Below are 27,497 nucleotides of genomic sequence, written 5' to 3'. Positions count from 1 at the left end.
ATATAAAAGAAGCTTCTTACTGTCGTGCGGTAATTTGTTGTTATCCAAGGAATTCGCTCGTAACTCATCCCTATATAGAAAGTGTTTAAGCGTCACCTGTGTTTTAAGGCTTAGCTTAATTATATCACCGATATTGGAAATGGTACTGAACGCAGGTGACATCACTGTGTTAGTGTGCGATATTTACCGGTAAAAAAGTTTGTTGTAATACTGAAAAGTCCCCTTCAACATTTGAAATTGTTCGCGTTAGTATGCTTCAAAGGCAAGAAATACAAAACCATATTATGAATAAAACCTATGCTTGCATAAGAAAGTATAGGTTTAGTGACATAATGAATGTCTTCGCTAATTAGGGTAGGCTGAGGCACGATGGTAAACGACGTCGCGCTTCAATAAACGACGACATAGTCTCGCGGATGCCTCAATGTATGCGCGTAATATCCATACTGCGAAAAAATACCTCACGCCAACATCTGAGATAGCGGACGGTCAAGCCTGCTGCAAACGCATCATGCCCACTTTACGTAAGGGAGAGTTATTAAATATGATCGGCGACTTGTCGACATACGCACAGGTCTAACGTGGGAGGCCCAACGTGAGAGGCATTGAAAGCGTTAGAGGTGGAGTGCAGACCTATACTGGTAGAAGCGCACACTTTGGAGAATGGAGTAAAATTTTGGGTGAGAGACTTCGCTATAAGACTACGAACGCATAGTTGGTTAGTGATACATGCACTAAGTTCTAGGCGTGGTGACAGAATTGTCACATAATCAGGCATTTCTCTAACCGAAACAGATAGTACGTGACCAATTCTGATTCGCGTAATATTCGGACTTTGTGGTGCGAGACAGCTTAAAACAGCTTTATTTCCAGAAAAATTGTTTTCTTTGTTTTATGTGCCGAAACCTCGTTGCTATTATGATGCACGCCTTAATGCGGACGCCACCACAATTATGACGACCAGGGCTTTCTTAACGTACCTCAAATGAACGATACACGAGTGTTTTTTTTTTTTTTTTACATTCTTCGGCAAAATGCGGTAACCGTGGCAAGGCATCGAACCTGACACCTCCATTAATCCCAGCTGCGGCGGCCGCACAAGTTTTGTGGTTGGTGCTACCCAACTGAAGATTAAAAGATCGTGTCATCACATGCAACAACTCACATCTAATAAATTTGACCTCATACAGAGAGCCGCCTTGTATCCTTGTGCAATAGCGATAAATACCCACAACTGGCGCAACTCGACGCGTCTTCGTTCTTGTTACAGTGGCTTAATTCATCAAGTTACGCTGTTAAGCTAAGCGATCTAGCTTCCCCGTGACTTCAATGGCTTCATTTTGTTTTATTTTAGCGCTTCTGTCAACGTTTAACGCAAATTTTTAAAAAAAGAGACAAGAAATGAATTGCATGGCGCCGCCGTCTGTCGCAACCCACGAAAGATGATTTCTCAAGCGTCTGTCGTTGTAAAATATAGGTATTGATTACGCAACCACGGCAAGAATAGGCCGATGCGGGTTTGCCAGCACCTTTGCAGAATTCCTCATTTTGCTTTTCGTGAACAGCGTTACCCAGAAAGTCACTTAGAGCTAACAAGCTTTCGCTTGTTAGCTCTAAGCGGCGGTCCCTACCAGTAATACCCACGCAAAGTAATTATATTTGAACTCCCGTTCTTTCATTATAGATCAACTCATAATTAGACAGTCCCTAGTGTATCTGCACACACTGCAAAATACTAAAATAAATCTTGTATAGGCCGCCTTTTCACTTGCATAACTCACTGCATGTGTAAGCCTGCGTTCACGCAAAGGTGTTAGTGCAAGGACAAGCGCAGTACATTAGCGTTGCGGGTGCTCTACTTGGAGAATTTGATTACGCGCTATAACATAATCTTTCGATGTAGCGTGTGTGTGTGTTTTAACGCAGATTGGTCTGCTGCTGAGATCTAAACTGTGGTATTTTCTCAATGTATGGCTAATGGTCCATGTGCCCTTTATTAAGTATACCTTAAAGTGTTGCACTGTCTTTCTATTTAGAAGCATCAAATTATTGTGCCATATATATATACGCACAAAAAATTACCCGCTGGCTTCATAGTATGGAACGAAAAGTTATATGGTTTATTTGAAGTGAGATAAACGGCCGTCAGTGTCACATGTTTGTACTTTTCACAGCACAGGCCGATGCAACTTTTGCACTATGATAATTTTCTTAGTTGCTCCTTAGTCCCAACTTCAGCATAATGTCGCTTTCAGACCGGAGAAACATGGACCTCATGATCGGCTTCATAGGAACGACTGTTTCTTCGCACCGAAGCACTTTACACTTCCTCAGCGTTGTACAAACAGCCGCTTTGATCTCTAGAATAGAAAACCGCTTTCCCAGGCACTCTCTGGGACCAAGACCAAAAGGAATAAACGCCGCCGGATGGTGGGCGCGGACACCATGACGAAATCTCTCTGGGTCAAAACGGAATGGATCGGGCCAAACCTCTCGATCATGGTGTACCTGCCACGTCGCAGCCATCACGTTGACACCTGCAGGAAAATGCTGTCCAAGGACTAGGGTGTCCTTATTGCACTGTCTGGACGTGATTAAGGTAATGGGAGGATACATGCGGAGGCATTCGCATACGAACATGTCTAGGCGCTTCAATTGGTGGATAACTTCGTACGTAAGTTCACCGCTATGTTCCAGAGCTTGCATCATTTCCAAGTAGATCTCTTCCTGTTCGTCTGGGTGCATGGCCAGTTCGTACATTGCGATAGACATGGCTGTTGCGGTAGTTTCGTATCCTGCGACTAGGAAGACGAAACAGTTCCCCAGAAGCTGCTCGTCAGTGATCAGTGGGACACGTGGTTTCCTGTCCTCAAAGCCCTTGCGTTCCGTGCCCTCTTGGGCATCAAGCAGCAGTTGCAACATGTCCAGCATCGGGGGTCTGTGTCCGCGCCTGCGAAGCATTATTATCTGAAGCAAACGTTCGAGTAGCTCACAGTAGATCCTAGAGATCTCGGTGAATGGAAACACCCATCGCAAAAGCTCCCGGAAAGCGGGAACCTTAAGCGCTCTTTCGACCAAGGTGCTTTCAGTATCCTCTGCGACGCTCCTGACAACTTTCAGGAGCGGGTCATTTGGATCCCCCTGACAATTGACCTGCGAAGGGGGGAAGGGGGGTGTATACGAATTACGTTAGTGTCTTTGTGCATTCGCCAACTTGCAAGTTACCAAACTAATGTTCTATAATTCTCTTAAAACTGCAATGCGTGATTAATCTGACGTTAACCAGGGTATTCCCAACCATCAAGCGCTAGGGCACTTCTCACCTATCGATACACAGACAAAAACACACACAAGATATGCACAGGAAACGCTCATTGCTAATCGGGGACTTGCAATTTACGACATATAAAGTGTCAGAAGTTCAGAGGAAGGGGAAGCTCAGGGGAAGAACACGCCGTGTTCAGGGATATTTCATCTCAACATATAATACTTGGGATGTGAAGCGTCCATGCACGAAAGCCAAGCATTTGTATCATTGGAGTGTATTCAGTCTTTTCTGCCAATGTCGCTCATGTTGCGCCTCATACACAAAGCACAGTCATCAGCCCTTGGGTGATGGCTCATTGCCTAGTGTGCCGGGTACGATGGTACGTGCGCTACTGTAGGCTACCCAGTCACCAGTAAGCAGCTCGGATATTGTTGAAGAAATTAATTTCGAATGAATTTTACTTCGTCTGGTGCATGAGCGCTCCTTCTCGGGGATCAGCATATGCCTTTCTCGGGCTTACTCGTTCACACAAATCATTCGCGTCTATAGACGTCACGATTCATAATGCGCGATAGAATACAGACTAACAGGATCACATAACCCGTCTTCCAGGTAAAAACGCTGGAAACATCTAGCGCTAAAAAAATTGTTACGTCAAAATAGTTATGTCCTCGACATTTCCTATCGTCCTTTGGAAGACCAGATGCGTAGACTGTGTGTTAACTTTTCATAGAGATGCGTTCATCTGCTGGCACGTCGGGGAACACTTGTAGTAATTATTTACGCTTTCTTTTCATACAAAGACCGTAATGAGGTATAGCGTACAATATCTTAATGTTTCAAGCTGCTTTTCTATAGCTCTACACAAGAAAATCTGCGTGATGTAATGCCCATGTACTACCTATGCATACTACACCTTGATTCATTTCGTTTGTATTATTTGTCACACGTGCGCTGCGCGAAATCCGAGCAATACATTAATAACCATAATAATGCAGTTAACGTTACAGTTATCATACATTTAACAGTTTAACAGTAGTACAAGGTTTTACATGAAGCTCGCCATCGCTTGAACCCTTTCGCGTTTTTGTCTATACACCATGCAAAGCTGCAGTTCTGATCGTAGTAATTAGGCGTTTGTGCAGTTACTTAACTCCCGTTCATTTCACTCCCGTTTTCCCTCCCGTTCCTGCACCGACTCTCGCTCCTTTATTATGTGAGGAAATGTCAATTCACTCCTTATATAGATTATTTATACCTGGAACCAAGCACACGTCATTTTTTTTATTTATTCTTCCACGAGATCATGCGAGCAATCATATATCCAGTCCCTTCATGTGTGACATCGCACCTGAAGTAATTACCCTACCTTATCTTCGTGTCCATTTTCAGTTTTCTTACGGCTTTCACGTTTATGCGAAGAGTATGTTTTGTACGAGTCTACAACAGGAACTGTCCATTTCAGAGAAAACTTGAGAAGCGCGAACGACGAAGGCGAAACACATACATCAGGACTGGCACTTTTGTATGTGCTTCATCTTCGTCGTTTGCGCTTGCCAAGTTTTCTCTAATGATGAACCAACTCGCCCAAACCAAGGTAGTGACCATTTCAGAACGCGATGATTTGATAAAGGTCGAAAACCAGCGAAGCCGAGACAATCGTTACCGCCTACTTTCGAGCTCTGTCCCATCATCGCGTGCTGAAATGGACAGCCAACTTAGTGGACTACTTAGGGTCACTAAGTTTATCACACAATACCACCACAAGTTTTTAAATGTGTTTGCCACTTGGAACTGCATAGAACGACATACCTCCCACGCAAGGGCGCACTTGGATACGACGTCCAGCGAAAGGCCCTTGTATAACTCGGTCATGTTTACGGGTTGTCCATTATCCACATAGCTGTTAATGACTTCTAGTGTCTTTTCGCAACAGCTCACCATGGTTCTAGCCAAATACTTCATCTTGGTGGAGCTGAAGCTGGGATTAACCACGCTCCGCATTTTCTTCCATTGGTCTCCTGCGTAATGTTGGACGATGCCAAATAACGTTACGTACCGCCAAATTATTCTATCGATTACGTGCAGGCGCTCCTTTCAATAGGGCGTGTTGTCTAATATCTGTCTCTGCGCAGGAGCTTTCAGATAGGTAGTAGAATGTACGAGAAATCTTCCACAGAATTAGTTATTCATGAGGATGAAGAAATATGCGACAAGTGTTGGGCTCACAATATACTTCAAACAGATTTTACTTTGCAGTTGCGGCACCAAGACAACTTGGCCAGTAAATAAATTTCGCTTTCACGAGGGCAAACAGCCTCAAGTTCTCCTCCAGCATTCTAGCAGTCTATCTCCCTTCAGTGTGACAGAAGTGCCAGGGGCACGTAAATAGCGAGAAATTCTTGTCAATGTGATGTCGAACGGGATCATCGATTTTTTTTTTCCTATTAGACAATGAATTTCATGTCTCTGGGATTTATCGTTCATTCTTACTGATTTTTGCGATTTTATCTTACCGCACTGATGATGCATTTAGGTACCCGCCCGCGCAAATTATGACAATGTTCATGAAACGCGCTGAACAAGATGAAAGGAACACAAACAACATGACCGGTGCCCTATTGTATGCGTTTCTTTAGTCTTCGTCTTTATCGCGTTTCATGAACACTGTCGAGATTAACCAACTAGCCAAAATGAAGGCATAGTTGCGCAAATTTTGCGACGCATCGCTAAATGGCACGGCGTCCACTGCTTCAACCAGGAGACAAATAGTGAAGTGCAAGGCAGGGTGCAAGCATAGTACACATAAACAGAGCATGCAGCGATTATCCTCTCCCTGCGATCTTACCTGTGGCGTAAAGTAGACTGCTCAAGAGAGGCTCCACGGGTATCAACATCGGCGGCCTCTCGTGGAAGACATCCATTTGCTTGACGAAGCACTCTTTGATCATATCCAGGTCACTGATGACCACGTACGGAATTTCGGCCATGTAGAAACCGAACACTTTGCCATACTGCTTCACCCAGTTATCCATCACCTGCGTAAACAGCCGCGCGTCTGAGCAAAAAACGCAGGACAGATAAATTCTTGGCCAGATCTGGTAGATTCGCGTCCTCCTTTCGTTGTCATATAAATGCCAAAAATGAAGCGAACTGACGAGAGTTCACTTAGGGTCACTAAAACACGCTAAGGTTCACTCAAATGCGTGGAAAAAAGCATAAATATTGGCGACATCGTCTCAGCGTCAAAAACCAAGTGAAAAGCAGAGAGGGGATTTCCGGTATTGAGATGTGGGAAAGCTGAGCTGACCTCCTTACGTTAATCGGCATAAAGCGGAGACGGTATACAATATCGCTAATGGCTTTTAAGAAAATTGAGCTTTTTCATAGGAAACGAACGCTATGAGAAATAGTCATTAATGAATAGGAGCACATAAATGGAGTTCTTTTTTGCTTTATTTTGTTGTTTCTACGTTAACTGCGCAAATGGCGGCATCATGAAACTTGATAGCCACCCTCTGAAAGGGAACTCTGGAGGAGTGCTACACAGATGGTCGTAATGTACTCACGACGTACGCAAGCTGCGAACGGTCCAGCTGGCGTGTTCTGTTACCTTGGTGGAACCTTAATACATACCTGGAAGAATCGTTCGGCTGCTTTTTCCTTTTACAACAGAGCTGTTATGGTCGAGGTTTGCCGCGTATCGTAGATACAAAATTACCGTCATCATGAACCGACACGCGCGCTCTTCTTCCTCTTCTTTATCGCCTTCCTTTTCTGCTTCGCTCCTGGAACCCGGTTATTCCGGCGTGGGATGCAATAACTCTGATGGGCGAGAGACTGAATGCAGTGAGAGAGAGAGAAAGAAACAAAGAAACCGAAAGAGAGAAATTCTTGACGATAAAATTTCTTGGCGAGGCGGGACTCGAACGCGCGTCCCGAGGATCCGAAGGCGACCGTTGTAACCACTCGGCTATCCAGGCACGCTAGCAGGGCATAGCATAGCCTTGTGTAGTATAGTATAGCAAAGGGGTGGGAAAGGGAGGTGAGGGCTAGGCCAGACGTGAGAGTGAGGAGGAGGGGAGAACAAGTACCGAGAGAAATACAGAGAGAAAGAAAGAAATAGATAGAAAGAATGGGAAGAGTGGAAAAGATAGAAGGCGAGAGATCGACTACAGAGAGAGAGAGAGAGAGAAAGACACAGAAAGAAAGAGAAAAAGGAGAGAAAGGAAGGGAAGAGAGACAGAAAAACATAAAACGACCGAGAAAGAAATAGAAATAGAGAGAAAGGGATAGAAATACACCGACAAAAAAAAGGTAAAAAAAGAAAGTGAGCAGGCATAGCCACCTATAGTATAGTATAGCAAGGGGTGGGAAAGAAGCCAGGTGAGAGGGTAAAAGCCTAGCCGAATCAGAACCAGCTAGGTACTCACCAGCTCTGTTGTGACCCAGCCTTGCGTGACTGAGTGCATGCTGCGCTAATTTTTGTTTCTTTTTTGAATAAAGAACGTTGAAGCCAGGCCTGTTCAGGTAGTGCGCTCTTTCTAATGGTTTTTCGTGTACACACAGTGCAAATGTTTAAGGATTTTCTCTATGCTTAACTCCGTAAATAGTTCCAAGCACGCTGAAATGGCCGATTCCAACAAGGGTGCGCTACATACAAAACCAAGTAGCTACGGCTGTAAATTATTGTGCCATTGTAAATTATGATTGCAAATTTTAAAAAATTCGGCAGATCCCACGTACCGTGGGAGTCGATGTTATGCGAAGCATGCGGCGGCGGGTAGGTGACTGTGGCGTAACTTTTTTTACTGAGCGACACGTTACAAAATGACGCTAAAGATGTGTTTAAATTTTATACGCACACATATATATGTTGAAGAGCCACATATGTGTCCAGAGAACGCACGCACGTTTCACGAACTCGTGTGCATGTGTGGAAGAAGTTCTTGACAGTTCTTGAACAAGGGCATCATCACCGTGATCAGTGAGCACCAGCAGCTGGTCATGACTTGTTATGGGATCCGGTCGTGATCGTGGTGACGAGGGGTCCATGTGTAGTGAAGTATGTGGTATAGTAGAGCTGTTGGAATTCTAGGATGCCTCGGTTCCTACACCTACACCCGTTCATTACGTCACATTTTAGCATAAAAAAGCGACACTCGGCTCTCGCCTGCTTAGTGTGAACAAGGAACCCGTATGGGTCCCGAAACGTCTCTGTGTTTTTCACCTTGATTTGGTCAGTGACCGCATCTACATCCTCATGCTCGGTCATTTCGTCGGCAAACCGGCTGTCGACAGAGCCGGCGACAAGTAGGAACCTGAAGCCACCCTTCGAGTTGGTGAGGTATAGGCCGTCGAGGCTGGTAGGCCTGGATAGTGCTACGTGGACCAACATCAGTGGATGGTGTTTGTCGTATTCGTAGACTACCTGGGCGTATGTGGCCTACGTAGCCTAGTCTACAAAGCGGCTGTCACTCAATCTGGCATCATCCTCGGTCAGCATGAGGCCATCGCCCAGCCTCGTAAGAAATGAAGTGGACACTGCGTCGTTCTTGCGGACTAAGTGCAAATTACGGCGCGGTGATGTGGATATCATATGTAACTTTCGTTAATGTATTCCTCCGGGGTCGAGCAATGCTTCAATATAGCTTGCTGAATCATATGAATACAAACGTAATGTTTATTAGACTGCTATAAAAGCGGACTCAACACTGGAACTGCAGTCGTTAATCTGATATGATGCATGTATCGTAGGAGTACACATCGTAGGAGTATCATGTAGTGTTTATTGCTTTCTTGTAAAATTAGATAGCAAGCACCACAACCACAATTGACGTTGCACTGATATTACGCCTGCGTAGGCTGTTTTTCCAAACCAGTTTATAGACCTGACATGGCTCAGTGGTAGAATACCTGATTGCCACGCAGAATGCTTGGGTTCGATTCCTGCAGGGATCCTAATTTTCATTCATTCCATTCGTTGAGTCAACGCTGCCATTGTTGGTTTTCCTTAACGCTCTAGCATTTAAGTTACCAATGTCCGTACTCGCCGTTCCTGGGTAAATATAAACAGTCAATCACCTGTGGCGCATACCCGTACACCGCGGCCCGTGGTAAACGGGTATTTGCCACACGTGTCTAGTGGAAAGGGTTTGACGACGTACGCGACAGGATTTTCACGTTATTCATGTCTTGGCCAGACAGTCATATTCGTCAAATCCTCTTACCCTCCCATGCAAATTTTGGTCTTCACCAAGGTAAGGAGGCGATCATGAGAGCACTCAGACGTAGGCGGCTAGATAGATAGATAGATAGATAGATAGATAGATACGTAGATAGAAACGCTCAAAGTGCCAGAGGTTCGCTAAGAAATGCTTCGCATTTAATATAAGGCGCGGTTTCACGGCAAGGGCGAAGCAATGAACGCGACAGCAACCAATTGGAATGCTATACGAAGTAAGGCTAGCAGCTCCTTTAGGAAACGTGGCCGTTGCAGCGAGCGCAGCGACCTCGTATATGGCTTCAACGCAAACTTTGCGATAAGAGCACAACACGTACATAACTATGATCCATCTGCTGACCGCCTCTAAAGATAAGGAACGAGGCGCGCGCAAGCGCGGGCGACCACGCCCGGTCAGTCAAACTTTCATTTCGGTCGGTCAAACTTTCATTTCATTGCTTACCTCCTTCTCGGTATATGTCCGGTCTGTGCTTCCAACATAATTAATGACTTTAGGTATCTTTTTCGGGAGGACGAACAGTTCATCAAACTTGTCTTTTGCAAACGCTACGGATGTCGTCGGAGCCGCTGCTGCTGCTACCGTCGTCTTCGGCTTCCATGACAGAATGCAGCACCGATGGCATGGCTAAAGCCTTCGCGTACCGTTTCTTCGACATGCTTCGTGTAGCGTGCGTCCTTGAGGTTGCGAAGCAGCGTACTGCAGAACACAGACGGCGCTCGCACAGAACTTCTGCTACAAACGCCGCAGCGGATGACGCACTGACGGAAATCGTCAACTCATGTGACCGGAGCTGTGCCAGATCTCGGTCGCGCTCCGACTTCAAAGTGAGAGCGCCTCAGAGCGCTCTGAGATGGAGCGTAGTGCTCTGAAAGAACCAGCCGAACGTATTCAGAGCGCTCGATTTCGACCAGCCGAACGTGACGCGCGTCGCGGGAGAGCTCCGGAGCGCTCGAAAACGACCAGTCGAATGTACCATTAGATGCGAAAACCGGTGGTGGCGGTGCTGGTGTGCGGCGTGACCACCCTTACTGCGCATGCGCGTACCCTCTCCACACACCTCCTCTCCACTCCTCCTCCTCACTTCCCCTCTCCCCTTCCCCTCTCCACTCCTCCTCTGAAACGCGGGCTAGACATGCCGAAATTCTCTCCTGCGCAACGCCGCGATGAACGCCAGCGCATGCGCGTCCCCTCCCCCCTCTCTCTCATCTTCTACGCTGCTCCCCTCTCGCACGCCTGTCGACCGCGTTCCCCGCTCACCCTGTGAGAATTAACGGCCAGGCTAGAGGGAAGACAAGACGCGCGTAGCGTTCCCTTCGCGTTCCACAACGCAGGTCGGTAGCATGCCCAACGAACGCCAACGGAACGCGATCGTGCAAGCGCTCCGGCTTCGCATCGCCTCATGGTCCACTTTAGAGGGAAATGGTGTAATTTTTTTGTATCCCTTCTTTGCTGTTGTAATGGTAGTGTTATGCTTGAGCATATATATATATATATATATATATATATATATATATATATATATATATATATATATATATATATATATATATATATATTATAGAGAGGTTTATTAGCGGCGACGATACTCAACAGCGGCAGTCAAGGCGGGGCCGACTCTCAGCGCGAGTTGCGTTCTCTTCGAAAAGAGCCGAAGAGGGCGACCCAAGGGAAGGTGTTCGAGAGGGCAACCCATTACCAAGTTCGATCGCTTCGCTACAATTACCCCGGGTACGAAAAGATAGCCACCTGGCGACCTAGCAACTTGTCACTATGAGGGGGTCGTGGTAGGGCTTCAGGCGCTCCACGTTGACAATGTCGCGCCCTCGACGGCGCATGTCCGAAGATGGTTCTATGGGTTCGATCAGGTAGTTGACCGGGGATGTGCGTTCGACGATACGGTAGGGGCCTGCGTATTTGGGCAGTAGTTTGGAAGAGAGGCCAGTTGCAGTTGTAGGGACAGAGAGCCAAACGAGCGCTCCAGGGAGGAACGGTGGCGTAGAAGTAGAAGTGGTGGTGTCACCGCGAATGCTCTTCTGCCGCTCTTGGTTATGCGTAGTGAAGGTCTTGGAGAGCTCACGACACTCCTCAGCAAGTCTGGCTGTGGCAGAAATAGGCGCACATTCAGAGCTATCCGGCTTGTAGGGAAGGATTGTGTCGATTGTGTGCGACGGTTGCCTGCCATACAATAAGAAAAAGGGTGAGAAACCAGTAGTGCTCTGAGGGGCGGTATTGTAGGCGTACGTAACGAAGGGCAGAATGGCATCCCAATTTGTGTGGTCGGCGGCGACGTACATCGAGAGCATGTCGCCGAGCGTGCGGTTAAAGCGTTCCGTGAGGCCATTCGTCTGCGGATGGTAAGCAGTAGTTTTGCGGTGAACAACGTTGCACTTTTTGAGAATGCCTTCGACGACTTCCGACAAGAAGACACGGCCTCGATCACTGAGCAGCTCCTGGGGTGGACCGTGACGCAGCATGAATCGGTGGAGCAGGAAGGAGGCCACATCGCTCGCTGTAGCCGCAGAGAGGGCAGCAGTTTCAGCGTATCGCGTGAGGTAGTCTATAGCGACGATGACCCAGCGGTTACCAGCGGACGTCAGAGGAAGTGGCCCGTACAAATCGATGCCAACGCGCCCAAACGGCCGGTCAGGGCAAGGTAGAGGTTGCAGACCTGCCGGCGACAGATGCGTTGAAGTTTTGCGGCGCTGACAATCGATGCAGGAGCGAACAAACTTCTGGACGTAGCGGTACATTCCTCGTCAAAAGTACCGTTGGCGAATGCGGTGGTAGGTTTTCGATACCTCAGAGTGTGCACACTGCGGATCAGAGTGGAACGACTCGCATATGTGAGAACGCAGACTGCGGGGTATTACTAGTAGCCAATGGCGACCGTCGCCGTCGTAATTGCGTCGGTGGAGGAGGTCGTCGCGAACGGCGAAATGGTGGGCTTGACGACGCAATGCGCGAGAGGATGGTGTGGCCGATGGATCGGTCAGCAAGTCTATCAGTGAGGCAATCCATTGATCATTGCGCTGTTCGGTAGCGATGGTGTGCAACGGCGTCGCAGAGACCGGTGCAATAGACTGACACAGCCGTTGACGAATTCGCAGGAACTGTGGTGTCGTCTTTGACGAGTACCTTGGTCGCAGCCGGTGGACTGTCCGCCGGCGTCAAATCTGAGAATGGTGAGAGCTCTATTTCGGCTGGTGCGCAACGAATTACGGCGGCGTGACGGGCGAGAAAATCCCATCCCAGGATGACGTCGTGAGAGCATGAGGAAATTATGATGAATTCGACGGCGTACAGAGCGTCCTGAATCATGACACGGGCTGTGCACACCGCTGTCGGGTGAATACTGTGAACGCTGGCTGTACGGAGGGAGAGCCCGGAAAGTGGCGTCGTCACTTTTCGTAGTAGTCGGCTAAATTTAGCGTCCATAACGGAAACGGCAGCTCCAGCGTCTACAAGGGCCGATGTGCGCACACCATCTACAAACACGTCTAGTACGTTTGATGGGCTTTGCTGAGGGCTTTGGCTGTTCGATAGCGTCGCAGCCCTTGCCTCTTGGACTGCGTCGACTAGTTTTCCTGGTCTCGTGCGACCGGACGAGGCCGCATCGTTGACAGTGAGCGGCGTCGTGGGGACGGTGAACAACGGGTAGATGGACCTGGGCGTGACGTCGGTGACATAGGCGGCAGCGGGTCATAATACGGGCGGCTGGACTGGTTGGTGACGGCTGATCCGACTCGAGGCGGCTGCACGCGGTTGCAATAGCGGGCGACGTGACCGGCGCAACCGCACGCAAAGCAGATCGGGCGGTTGTCGGAAGTGCGCCATCGGGATGCCGGGCTACGTCCCATCCACGTGGCAGGACGCGAGGGACGGGGCGGCTGCTGATATGACGACTGCATGGTGGGCTGCAGTCGGGGCGTATGGATGATGTCGGCGTACGCAGCCGGCACACTCGCTTCGAAGGCCTGAGGCCTGGCGACGGCTCCAGCGTATGTTAGCGGGGGCACCACAGGGAGCGCTGGGGGCGGCCTGGCTGCAACTTGTGCGTAACTGAGCGGCGCAGACGCCGGAGGGGGCTGGTGGTATTCTGGCATAACCTCCGCGATTTCCTGCTCAATAGCCCGGCGTAGGGGAGGTCGACGACTGTACAACATCCTGCGGGTGAAAGAAGGCCAGTAAGGAGAACTGGCGGGCAATTTCCTCCCGCACGAATGACTTGATTTCGGCGAGTAAGACGGAGTTGTCCGACGCGGCCGACAAGCCCGCGAGATCGGCGTCGCGTGATGGAGGTCGACGCGTCATAAGCCGCTGCCGGCGTAGCTCCTCGTAGGTTTGGCACAGCTTGATGATCCCTGCCACAGTGCGAGGGTTTTTGGCGAGTAGCATGGTGAAGGCATCGTCGTCGATGCCTTTCATGACGTTCCGGATCTTGTCGGCTTCAGACATGGTGGCGTTGGCTTTCTTGCACAAGTCGAGCACGTCTTCAATGTAGCTCGTGAAAGACTCGCCGGACTGCTGGGCTCGTTCACGTAAACGCTGTTCGGCTTGCAGCTTGCGAACGGCAGGGCGGCCAAACACCTCGATGATGGCGGTCTTGAAAGCGGACCACGTAGCGAAATCGGATGCGTGGTTGTTGTACCATAGACTTGCCACACCCGCGAGGTAGAAAACGAGGTTGCTCAGTTTGCCTGCCTCGTCCCATTTATTGGGGACGCTCACACGCTCGTAGATCGCGAGCCAGTCCTCGACGTCGGTGCCATCCGCGCCGGTGAAGATAGGAGGGTCGCGGATGCGGGGGACACCCGGACATGGCGTCGGTGCAAGAGGAGGTGTTTGCTGGGCGGCGTCTTGAGTCATGGTAGCAGGCACGGTACGGGATCGAAGCTCCAAGGGCATCGAATGCGGACCGTAGTTGTTTAAAGGGCACAGCACTCTCCACCAAATTGTCAAGACGTTTATTAACGGGCACTCTGCGACGGCGCACGGCAGCGACAGTCAAAGCGGGGCCGACTCTCTGCACGAGGGGCGTGCTCTCAGAGAAGGGAACGACCCAGACCCATTACTGAGTAGGAACGCTTCGCTACAATATATATATATATATATATATATATATATATATATATATATATTATAAGGAACCGCTGTAAGGAACTGCGCTCACAATATATATACATATATATAGTCTGCAAGGATTCAGCTGGGTTGCCGGCGGTGGCTACATTGCGCCCGATTCCTTATGACCTCACCTGGCGATGAAAGTTTCAGGTTGTATGCATGGCTTCTTTCTGGCTACTCTGAGCTTTTATTTTTGGCGCAATTTTCTAGCAATTTTTCTTATAATCTCCAGATAAACTGGCAAGAAAAGCCTCGATAATAACCATTGTTGTCATGTTGGTCGATGCGCGCGCATGTCGTCCCCCCGTCAGCGGGCGGGTACGCATCAAGGGACGTCGTTAGAGCGTCCGCCTCCGATGAGGCAGGTGCTGGGTTCGATTCGCAATGTCGGCGGCCACTCGCCGGCTATTATAATGAGGAGAGAGGTGCTCTGGCCTTGCACTCGTTTTGTTCTGGGTGGTCATTTCTCGAGGTGACCTCTGTTTTCCCTTCATTTCTTTCACTTCCATTTCCCCTCCTCCCCCCCCCCCCCCCCACGATGCTGTGCCATGCTCCCTCATGGGTTGCAGAAATGAGCGTCTTTCCTCTAACAAATATCTTCAATATTTCAAATTCATATACATTTGTATGTGGAGACTTTAATGCGCACAACATAATCTGGGGTAGTGATCGATGTGATGCACGTGGGAACGTTGTTGAGTGTGCCGCAGACAAATGCAATTTGACAATTTTAAATGACGGCTCCCCAACTTTTCTCCGTGGACATAATTACTCGAGTTGCATAGATGTTACCATGTGTTCCCAAGATCTAGTGAATGGTGTGGGATGGACAACTGATGTAGAAACACGTGGGAGTGACCATTTTCCCATCCTTATAAGTCACCCCTACTTGCGAAATGACGACATCGGGCGCTACAGCAAACTGACGAACTGGAAAGCTTTTCGGTACCGCCTAACAAACCAAAATAGTGAACTTACGACAGTTGAAAGCTTTACTGAATTTTTGCAAGATAATGCGAATAAATGTACAAAAAAGTCCCGATTCCAAAAGACTATGCGGCAGTCGACGGAGAGTATGAACAACTAAGAGCCATCAGACGACGTTCCGAAAGGGCATATCGACGCAGCGGAAGTTTAGAAGCATACAAAAATGCACAGAAAATCCACAGTGTAATGCGCCGACGACTAGAAAATTTAGGTAAACGACGCTGGCGTGATTTTTGTGGAACGCTCTCTCCCCACACACCTGTTCCAAGAATTTGGCTGGTAATTCGAGCATTTAGTGGCCCTGTATCACAGAGCTTCCCATTTCGTGCGCTTGCTGTAGCCTTGGACAAACGGGAAGTTGTGGTAGCAGATGAATTTTGTCAACTTATCAGCAGGCCCGCCGCATCACAATGTGCCTTATTTGATAATTCTGTCGCGTTAGCCAGCCAGAAAATTAATGCTTGCTATTGGGCCCAGCATCCTCAACTAGACCCTGTATTTACGTTAAGTGAGCTGCAATGTGCTATAGCATCATGTCGTCAAAAATCGGCCTCTGGACCGGACGGCATTACGTACACTATGCTAAAGAACCTTGGGCCGACAGGCACAACCATTCTCTTAGATATTTACAATAATCTATGGATGCAAGAAATTGTACCCGAGTCTTGGAAGTTTGCTCGCATCATTCCGATCTTAAACCGGCTAAGACGCCCTTGAGCCTTGAATCCTTCCGCCCAATTAGTCTGACAAGTGGTTTATGTAAAGTAATGGAAAAAATGATTGATGCAAGACTTCAGTGGTGGTGCAACAGAACCGGTGTATTCTCCAACTACTTAACAGGTTTTAGGAAACAGAGATGCACAATGGATGCAATACTGGACATAGTAACGTATGTGGAGCATGAACACGCCTGTGGTAGTTTGACGGTCGCAGTGTTCTTAGACATCAAAAGGGCATTTGACACAGTCAGTCACACTCATGTTCTGCTGAGTATGTTGGAACTCGGACTGTCCGGCAGGTCTTTGCGGTGGATATCTAAATTTTTATCAGGTCGCAAAATATTCATTCAGACGAGCGAAGGAAAGAGTGCAGAACACGATGTCAGACAGGGAGTGCCGCAAGGAAGCGTACTCAGCCCTTTTCTTTTCAACTGTGTTATGGCTGACTTAGCTAAAAGACTGCCTTCTAGGTTGAAATACTCTTTATATGCAGATGATGTGTGCATTTGGGCATCTGGCACGGATGTACGGTTGATTCAGATTGCGTTGCAAGACGGCATAAATATTGTTAACAACTTTTTAAAAGAAAGAGGAATGGTTCTGTCGCACGCAAAGACAGCTGTATTGCCCTTCACCCGTAAGAAGTTAAAAAACTTCAATCTCAATTTAGAAGGCGAACCACTAATGACTGTGACACAGCATCGATTTCTCGGAGTAGTACTTGATAGGCAGCTATCATGGGCACCTCACATAAAGAAACTCGAAAACGAGGTGAATATGCTAGTGAATATACTCCGCAGAATTGCTGGGACATCATGGGGCGGATCTGTATCATCCATGCTCGCTGTTCACAATGCGTTAATACGACAAAAAGTTGCATATTCTGCAGCAGTCTTACACGGCCTTTCCCGCACTTCAGAGGAGCGACTTCAAAGACTATTAGCTAGGGGACTGCGCGTCTGCCTAGGTGTTCCGCGAGCGACTTCCAGCAGCCTTGTCATAGCTGAGACTCGACAAGCACCCTTTCCAGTCATGAGAACAATCGAAACATGCCGCCATTTTTTTCGCTTACAGACGCAACACAAGGACCACCCATTGGCACTGGAGATTTTACGAAGGGATAAAAGCAATGCTCATGCAGAAATACAGAGTAATGTACATATATTACCAAGAAATGAAATTTGGAGCTCTGAAATGGACTATCCTCCATGGCTACTTGCAATACCAAGCATTGAATTCTCAGTAGATGGCATTATCAGAAAGAGAGACATGTTCATCCAAGCTGCTCAACAACTAGCGCTTTATCAGATACACATGCGGTATCCAGGGTACATACAGGTTTACACAGATGGCTCAAGTATCACAACGTCTTCAACATCGACATTTATCATACCACAGCTCAATATTCAGGAATCATTTAAATTATGTCGTACGACGTCATCTACTACAGCAGAGCTTTTCGCTATTCTGTATTCTATAAAGTTTATAAACTCGGCAGCAGACGCGAGAAAATGGGTACTTTTCAGCGACTCACAGGCCGCATTAAGATCACTCTCGAGTACAAACACGACAGTAATTAGTGATAGCATGACATACGAAACGCTGAAAGAGCTCACCAAAGCAAGCAAGGCACAACATGAAATCAAATTCCAATGGATACCTGGCCATTGCAACATTCCTGGAAACACAGCTGCCGATGAAGCGGCACGACAAGCACATCGTAAAGATGTTACTATTCCTTTACCAATTTCGAAAAATGAATTGCGTGGTCTTATAAAGGCTACAACTTTCAGAATGAGCAAAACTGCTTGGTTTGACCAAAGTACAAAGAGCTGTGATTTATATCACATCGATCCATTCATTGAATTCAAAATTACGATAGCATTAGATAGAAGTATGGAAACTCTTATTCACCGATTGAGGCTAGGCACCGCATACACAAAACATTTTTTGCACAGAATTGGTAGAGCTGAAACTCCCGAATGCGAATGGGGATTTATAGATGAAGACGTATGTCACCTTCTCATAGACTGTCCACATCATGACACGCCGCGACGCCGTCTTAAATCGGAACTGTTGGCATTAGACCGCAGACCGTTTAGCTTGAGGAAACTTCTGGGCCCGTGGCCAACTAGAGTTTTACAGACGCAAGCTTTAAAAGCGTTAACACGTTTCTTACAAGACAGCGGCATTGCTGACAAGTACTAAGAAATACCGAACTTTCATTTGTGTAACACATGTCGTACTTATTATGCGCAGTCTCATATGACACCCATCATATGTGTGTGCTGAAGTGAATAACGTATCGACTGTTATGTACACACGAGCGAATACATCTTCTTAAAGACCAGACGTGTGCTCTGCTGTTTTGTGCTGGTCGGACCAAATATTAACGACGGACATTATCAGAGACTTCATTCGCTGTCTTTGGAACATTTCTTTATCATTTTGTTGTGATATGTGCCTATAAGTGTGTTTTTGCATATGTGTGCCCGAGTGTTCTATTTTACATGAACTGCCTTGTATGTTTTACTTTAAGATATGTGTTCAAGTTTCACTCAAGGGCTAAGGAGTAGCCGGCGCCATAATTGTGCGCCAACATCTCCTTATATATCATATCAATAAAAAAAAAATTCGGCAGATACCACGTACCGTGGGAGTCGATGTTATGCGAAGCATGCGGCGGGTAGGTGACTGTGGCGTAACTTTTTTTTACTGAGCGACAGGTTACAAAATGACGCTAAAGATTTGTATATATTTTATATGCACACATATATATGTTGAAGAGCTGCATATGTGTTATATAAGCAGTTGTTTACGGTTGGGTAACGCTGCCAATGACAACGTGGGTATTACCAACACCACAAACGGTAAGCTGATATGTAGTGCTTATACGTGTCCCGAGAACGCACGCGCGTTTCACGAACCCGTGTGCATGTGTGCAAGAAGTTCTTGACAGTTCTTGAACAAGGGCATCATCACCGTGATCAGTGAGCACCAGCAGCTGGTCATGACATGTTATAGAATCCGGTCGTGACCGTGGTGAAGAGGGGTCCATATGTATTGAAGTATGTGGTATAGTAGAGCTGTGTGAATTCGTGGATGCCTCGGTCATTTCGTCGACAAATTGTCTGTCGGCAAAGACGGCGACATGTCGGAACCTGAAGCCACCTTTCACGTTGGTGAGGCATAGGCCGTCGAGGCTGGTAGGCCTGTATAGTGCTACGTAGACCAACATCAGTGGCTGGTGTTTGTTGTATTCGTAGGCTACCTGGGCGTATGTAGCCTACGTAGCCTAGTCTACATATGGCTGTCAATCAATCTGACATTATCCTCGGTCAGCATGAGGCCATCGCCCAGCCTCTTAAGAAATGAAGAGGACACTTCGTCGTTCTGGTGGACGAAGTGCACTTTACGACGCGGTGATGTGGATATCATGTGTAACTTTCTTTAATGTATACCTCCGGAGTCGAGCAATGCTTCAATATAGCTTGCTGAATCATAGGAATACAAACGTAATGTTTATTAGACTGCTCTAAAAGCGGAGCCAAAACAGGAACTACAGACGTCAATCTGATATGACGCCCGTATCGTAGGAGTACACATCGTAGGAATATCGTGTAGTGTTTATTGCTTTCTTGTAAAATTATATAGCCAGCACCACAACCACAATTGACGTTGCACCGATATTACGCCTGCGTAGGCTGTTTTTCCAAACCAATTTATAGACCTGGCGTGGCTCAGTGGTAGAATACCTGATTGCCACGCAGAATGCTTGGGTTCGATTCCTGCTGGGATCCTAATCTTCATTATTTCCATTCGTTGTGTCAATGCTGCCGATGTTGGTTTTACTTAACTCTCTAGCATTTAAGTTACCAATGTCTGTTCTCGCAGTTCCTGGGTAGACATAAACTGTCAATCACCTGTGGCGCATACCCGTACACCGCGGCCCGTGGTAAACGGGTATGTGCCACACGTGTCTAGTGGAAAGGGTTTGACGACGTACGCGAGAGGATTTTAACGTTATTTATGTCATGACCCGGCAGTCATATTCGTCAAATCCTCTTACCCTCCCATGCAAATTTTGGTCTATACCAAGTTAAGGAGGCGATCATGAGAGCGCCCAGACGTAGGCGGCTAGATAGATAGATAGATAGATAGATAGATAGATAGATAGATACGTAGATAGAAACGCTCAAAGTGCCAGAGGTTCGCTAAGAAATGCTTCGCATTTAAAAAAAAAAACCAACGCGCGGTGTGACTGCAAAGACAGAGGGACGAAGTTGCGTGCATGCAGGCAAGCGCGTGGCTAGCAGGCTGCTGACGCTAGCACCGCTTTCTAAGGCAGAAGAAAAAGCACATCTTCTCGCGTGAACTTGACAGAATGAGATATCCATAACAAAATGAAGCTGAACTTTTCATCGTCAACCAGGTTTCACTACTTCAAGCTGGACTGGTATCATGGCGACTCTACTAATCGATTTCGGTCTACTTCGTCGAGGAAAAACGGCTTGAGCGTTTAATTTTCCTACCGAGTTGTTGGCCCGAAATCGCTTTGGCAAGAACTACATGCAGGCGCGCCGAAATTACAGTTATTTAGTGATTTACTTGTAATTTATGCGCGGCTTGAAGACCGAGCATGGGGAAAAAATATTGTGCTCTTAATTCTGTTTTCGCTCATTCAAAGTCATGTTATTTGTTGTGCAAAAAAAAAAAATTCTGCTCAATATCGCTTTTGTTCTCTTTGGCTACAAGTTTGGCACTGAAATCAGATGGCATGGCTACTTTTGGCTACTTTTAGCATGTGTATTGGCTCCGTTTCAAATCTACCCTACGACAACCCGGGGCTTTAGTGATACCGCCATCTGTCATGTCGCAGTTTTACTGCGCAAGTTTATAACGGTCCTATAGGAAACCATCGGGCTTCTTCATCAGGTAGTCTGCCCGCAGTGTCATAATCGGAGTGTACACTTTCAATTTCAATTTTAGTAATGAGCGCACAAGTAGGCATGTAGATAGGATCGAGGATCCTAGGGTGATATCGTCAGTTTTAAAGAATGGTATGATCAATATGACTAATTGCTGCAAATGGGCTAACTCGAGAAAAGTGAAGCGCGGTCGAATGCAGGTTTCAATGCAGCCATCATTCTTATTTGCTTTCTCAAGGACACACATACACTCACAAGCCCCGTTGCTGTCGCGCCATCGTTGTCATCGATGCCTTTCGTTTTCGCCGTCGCCATTGTAATTTCACCATTGTAGTGTAGCTGTATGCACTAAACATGGCAATGTCGGCTGTGTGTGCCTTTTTTAATACCTAAACGTTATAGGGCTAGCTTCCGCTGAAATCTGTCGCACAAAACTTGAGCCCGTCCCGGAGACAGTGCCGTTTGAAGATAACGCGGGTTTGGCGCCTCGACAGGAGCGTGCAGGTATACGCAAACAAGACGCAGCGAGTCACGTCAAGCCACATTGTAAAACAACAAAATTGCTAACAGCGAGTGGAACGTTATAGCAAAAAAAAAAAAAATTGTACATGGCGTATCCGTGTGTCCGCGCAACAAGAAAAAACTACACTAACCTACAACACGTTGCACCCCACCTCGCACAGCCTCCCCCTCCCCCTCCGCTATTACCACTCTGGAACAACAACAACAACAACAAAAATACGTAGATTTCGGAACATATCTTCCACCACTAAGTGATCACTGTATTGTTCATGGTACCTTGTCCAGTTATATAAAGAAAAGCAAGAAAACTTTAAAAACTCTGACACTACGACAGAGGTGACTACGCTTCTATGGCTGATGAACTAGCTGTCTTTTGCGATGAATTCGAAAATCATTATCATTCGCGCTCCATTGAAACTAACTGGTCAATGTTTAAAAATTAGATGTTACGTGTAACCGCAAAATATGTCCCCACCATTACTGTTAAAGAGCGAGCACAGACCCCGTGGTTTAACGGTAAACTAAAGAAGCTCAACAATAGGAAAAAAAGATTATTCAGATCTGCTAAGCGTTCCAATTCTAACACTGCTTGGGCGAGATACTTCACTGTAGCTGAGGATTATGCAACTTCAATCACGCAAGCCAAACGTCACTTTTACGGAACCACGCTACCTTCTTTGCTGCGCAACAATCCCAAACGGTTCTGTAAAACTATAAAACCCGGAGAGACGGATGGCATTTCACTAATCGATCTTCATGGCTGTCCAATTGCCAAAGAGGATGTCGCTATTGTACTAAACAATACCTTTTGCTCAATTTTCACCCCTGAAACCACTCAGAACCTTCCTTCATTTCCGTCCTACGCGCATTCCCTCATGAATGTTATTACCTTCAGCCCAAGTGGCATTGTTCATGTCATCGACAACTTAAAAAATTCGTCAGCTGCTGGAACTGACGGTATCAATACCAAGGTGCTCAAAAACACTAAACATGTAACCAGTGTTATATTATCGCTAATATTGCAGCAATCACTAGATACAGGTTCTGTACCAGAGGACTGGCGAATCGTGAAGGTCGTCCCTGTCTTCAAGAAAGGTAGTCGGTCGTCTCCTAACAATTACTGTCCCATATCTATCACCAGTGTCTGTTGCAAAATAATGGAGCATATCGTGTACTCTGAAGTAGCGCGTTTTTTGTCTGCTAACAATTTTTTCCATCTCAATCAGCATGGTTTTCGTCCCGGTCATTCTTGTGGAACTCAATTAGCCCTCTTCCTGCATGAAATTCACTCGCACCTTGATAACAATATCTCCGTTGATGCCATATTTCTTGATTTCGAAAAAGCATTTGATAAGGTTTTCCATCGTCACTTACTGCTTAAACTTTCATGCCTGAACTTAGACCCCTCCGTGCTCAACTGGATTCGCGAATTCCTAACCCATCGCAGGCAGTTTGTTGTTGCTAACTCCTGCAAATCTCCCCTCTCTCGTGTTCACTCTGGCGTTCCACAAGGTACAGTACTAGGCCCCCTCCTCTTTTCAATTTACATTAACGACTTGCCATGTAACATCAACTCTATCATTAGATTATTCGCTGATGATTGCGTGCTCTATCACCCTGTAACTAATATCTTACATTCTTCCGTTTTACAGACAGATCTTAACACTATACAGGAATGGTGTAAAGACTGGTTAGTGTCCCTAAATATTAACAAAACTTTTGTAATGACTTTTCATCGACGTAAAGACTACATCGCTAACAGTTACACTCTACACAATTACCCCGTAGCCGCTGCTAACACTACCAAATACTTAGGTGTTCATATCTCATCTGATTTAACATGGTCACAACACATCATAGGCATTACTAACTCTGCTAATCGAGTTCTCGGATACTTTCGTCGCAACCTTGCCTCGGCATCTTCTTCTACTAAACTAATAGCTTATAAAACACTCGTAAGGCCTAAAATTGAGTATGCCAATGCCATTTTTGATCCTCATCAAGCTAACCTTTCTACTATGCTCGAATCCATCCAGAACCGTGCTTCCAGATTCATTATCGCGAATTACTCGACTAACATAAGTGTGTCAGCAGTCAAATCTCAACTTAACCTTCCTCATCTTGCCACTCGCCGTAAAGTTTCACGTTTGTGCCTGTATCATAAGTTCTTCCATTCCTTGCCACCAGGCAATGCATTCATCAGACCTGCACATCGGCCATCGCGCCATTCTCTCCCCAACACCGTCTATCCCGTACGTTCTAAAACAAAGACCTTCCAGAAGTCATTTTTCCTGCAGACTGCGCAAGACTGGAACGACCTTCCCGCCCACATCGCCATGTCATCTCAGTTTGCCCAATTTAAAACTGCAGTAAAAGGCCATATTTTATCCTTGTAAATGTGATCTACTGCTGTTTTTCTATTTTTTTGTTGTTGTTATTGTTGGTGCTGTTTTTGCTTTTTTGCTTTCTCTTTATCTATCATGTTTTCTTGCCCACCCCTCATGTAATGTCCCTCGGGACCCTTGAGGTATTAATAAACAAATAAATGAATAAAATCACAACGCACTACGCGACAAAGTGCGTGCGAGTACGCACGCATTTTTTTTTCTTTTCTTGGTTCTTAAGGGCGCTTGTTCAGCACCTACATCGGCTATACTTAGAGAAGCACCGGCACCACCATTATCATCGGGTGTAATGTTAATAATTTGATAGTTACCTTAATGCGGTCTTTGTCCAGTTGTGCATAGTTGCCCATGATAAGGTCTGGCTCTGGCCCTGGAATTCCGCGCCTCCGAAAGAAGCCGTGGTCATATTTTCGTTTCAACAGCAAGATAAGCGCTGCAGTACCGATCACAGCTGTCAGTACTCCAATGAGTGACAACGCAGTGAAGTCCATGTGGGACTGGAAAAGCAATTTACAGAGAGATAAGATTTTACAAAAGCTTACCAGCCGTCCAAATGACTCGTGTACACGCCTACTATGCAGCTACTGAATATATATATATATATATATATATATATATATATATATATATATTATATATATATATATATATATATATATATATATATATATATATATATATATATATAAGAAAACATTAAAAAACGTTTTCGTAACACTATGATACTTAAAGGGCCCCTAAACCACTCCGAGTTCAAAGACGAGAGAGTGGTTTTTTTCTCGCCTTCCCTACCCTTCCTACACAACGCGATCTCCTCCTCGCCACTTATCTCTTCATAAAACACTCGGGCAGTGTCATCACTAAGCGTTGAGCCTATAATGATTTCGCGCTTTTCGGCTACACGCTGTTATTTCCGCTTGCGCCGTCGAAAACGCACAAATCAAAGCGAAATCAGTTGATGACGCACGTTAGTCATACGAGACAAGGCAGAACGAGCGTGCGACTGCATGGCAAAGCAGGGCACGAGACAATTCTCAACTGATATGCCCTGTATATGGACCAATATAGAGCTTACCACAGCTGATCTGTCTTATCCTACCCTGTGCCGTCGTCGTCGTCGTCGTTGTCGTCGTCGTCGTAGTAGTAGTAGTAGTAGTAGTAGTAGTAGGCGTTACGCAGGTCACGTGAGCAGAGGGGGGAGTGAATAACAAAGGAATAAATAAAACGAAATGATGACCATGCTCGAAATCAGACAAAGCTGTCTTCGCCTACACTCACATTCACTCGCGTCCTTGCATCTTCGCTGTGCGACGGTTTTCGGAGCGTGGAACTGGCAGAATTTTTCCTCGTGACGTCAAGTGAACAGTCTGCTGGCGTCACGAATTGTGCCGAAAAGACGGGCAACTCCGGGAGAGAATAACGAGCTCGTTCTGTGTATTTGCAGACGTTGTTTAGGGGCCCTTTAAGCTAACGCTTCCTTCGCGTAGAACACTGTGCCATAAACTAAGAAAACAGTGCGTCAATACGACTTCGATTTGTAAATTATACATATATCTTATTCAGCGTGTGTGTTTTTGTTGTTTTTTACAATAGACAATTTTTTTGCAAAAATGCTGTGATAGTCAGGCACATATAGTCTTCGCACACAAATTCTATTGGCGTACGAAATAAGAAATTGTGACCATCAAGCTCGATCACAAGGACTCGATATTACCAGTGGCTACCAGGACATACTGGTATTACTGGAAATCAACTAGCCGACGGCGCAGTCCTATCCGCCCATAAAGAAACTCGAGTGGTTGCGATCCCTCTATCATGGACAAACACGGCAAGACAACTTGATTTGCTGTTGCGAAATCTTCCACACACTTTTTGGTCGTCTCCTAGCTTCTAAATGTGTCATCTACATAAACTTGATCCTGTTCATTTAGATAACATTTAGATATCGGTACATCTCAATGATACATTTCCAACTCCCCATGCACATTAGGGCAATCTTGCTCGCGCGTGATGTTGCGCCATTTCTGTAAGACCTATAGTTCAAGCTTTAAGGCATGAATGGAAAAAGAGATAATGTGAAATTAGCCATACTGAAAAGTTAATCAGCACCTCATTCTTCAGGCTGCAATAAGGCTTGCATTTGCAGCGATAGTTGCATGCAAGCAGGGTTAAAGAAGTTTTACATACATTTGTCTTGTCTCAGGAGATAAGGTAGCTTGATTCCCTAGTTTGATTCACCTTTGCTAAATAAAATAATCCTATTCGACATGCTCGTTTTTTTTCAGTCGTTAGGGCGTTATTTAAATAATAAATAAGCACAAATTCACTCACATATTTGGGTTGGGTGCTTTCGAATGTAGACACGCTGAAAGCGAGCGACCGCAGTTCCTACAGGCCTATTCGCGCGCATTCATATGTGGAAGGAAAGACAACACCTCACGAGGATCAGTAACAAGCAGAAGGCGTCTCCGATGAGATTTCTCGTGTTGCGTAGAGCGGTACGTTAGCGTACGTCATTATTCAACACGTGCTGTATAAGAATCCGCTGTTTCCCGCTGGACACACGCGCCGTGGCTGCCGGGCGATCGCTTGGCTCTGGTCAGGAAAGAACGCGGCGAACTATGACTCGGAGTATGGCTGAAAGAGGAAGCGGCCGAGCTTTAATTCGTAGTTTTTTTTTTTTTTTCGCGCTGCAATACAATTGCCAATGCGACAAAGCGGACTCGTACATCGTCCCTTCGTATACAGCCCGCGCGTGCTATTACTCCTTACATATTTATTGATTATGCCTACGCGTATAGATCCCGTGGAAAAAAACTCCTCCTCTCTCCAACAGTGCGTCACCCCTGTTCACCTCGCATTGCTTTCATTACTCTCTCTCTCTTCTTCAGTGATCTATTTCTTGGAGTTATTACTCGGCGAATTATACAGTTATAAAAAGTAAGGGCGTTCAAACAAGGGCACAAGGAAGAAGTCAGGACGCCACCAACGCCGACTAACAACTGAAGGGACGCACAACGGCGGACAAGAAAGAAGGCACGAAAACTTATCTGCGCATGCCCATGCAATCGGCGAACCTATCAATCCGGCACGCGCGGGGGTCAAAGTGAAAGATAACTGTTAAGGCATTTCATTTCATCATTATGCAAGTTAATCGACGGTTGGCTCTCGTATGCGCTCCCACTATTCTCGATGCCATGCCTCTATTATCAGGCGCGTTTCTTCATTACTATGCCGGTACAAAACTGCGCATTCATAGAATTTTGGCGTGCACCTACAGTCTCGACAATGTAAAGATA

At 46.4% G+C, this 27,497-nt stretch overlaps 1 protein-coding gene across 1 annotated transcript; it reads right to left on the bottom strand.

Moving 5' to 3' along the window:
- Positions 1-2,090: 2,090 nt before the first annotated feature.
- LOC119406348 (cytochrome P450 3A4) lies at positions 2,091-24,689 on the bottom strand. The gene is made up of 4 exons (XM_037673092.2): positions 24,510-24,689; positions 6,117-6,306; positions 5,081-5,289; positions 2,091-3,153 (listed from the first exon to the last, which is right to left on the bottom strand). The coding sequence occupies exons 1-4, from the start codon at positions 24,687-24,689 to the stop codon at positions 2,212-2,214; spliced, it is 1,521 nt and encodes a 506-aa protein (XP_037529020.1). The 3' UTR covers positions 2,091-2,211.
- Positions 24,690-27,497: the final 2,808 nt, after the last annotated feature.

The sequence above is a fragment of the Rhipicephalus sanguineus genome, chromosome 1 (genome assembly GCF_013339695.2).
Source record: "Rhipicephalus sanguineus isolate Rsan-2018 chromosome 1, BIME_Rsan_1.4, whole genome shotgun sequence".
Taxonomy (NCBI): Eukaryota; Metazoa; Arthropoda; class Arachnida; order Ixodida; family Ixodidae; genus Rhipicephalus; species Rhipicephalus sanguineus.
The sequence above is the reverse complement of the archived record's forward strand: the minus strand, read 5'-3'. Positions and strand labels throughout refer to the sequence as shown.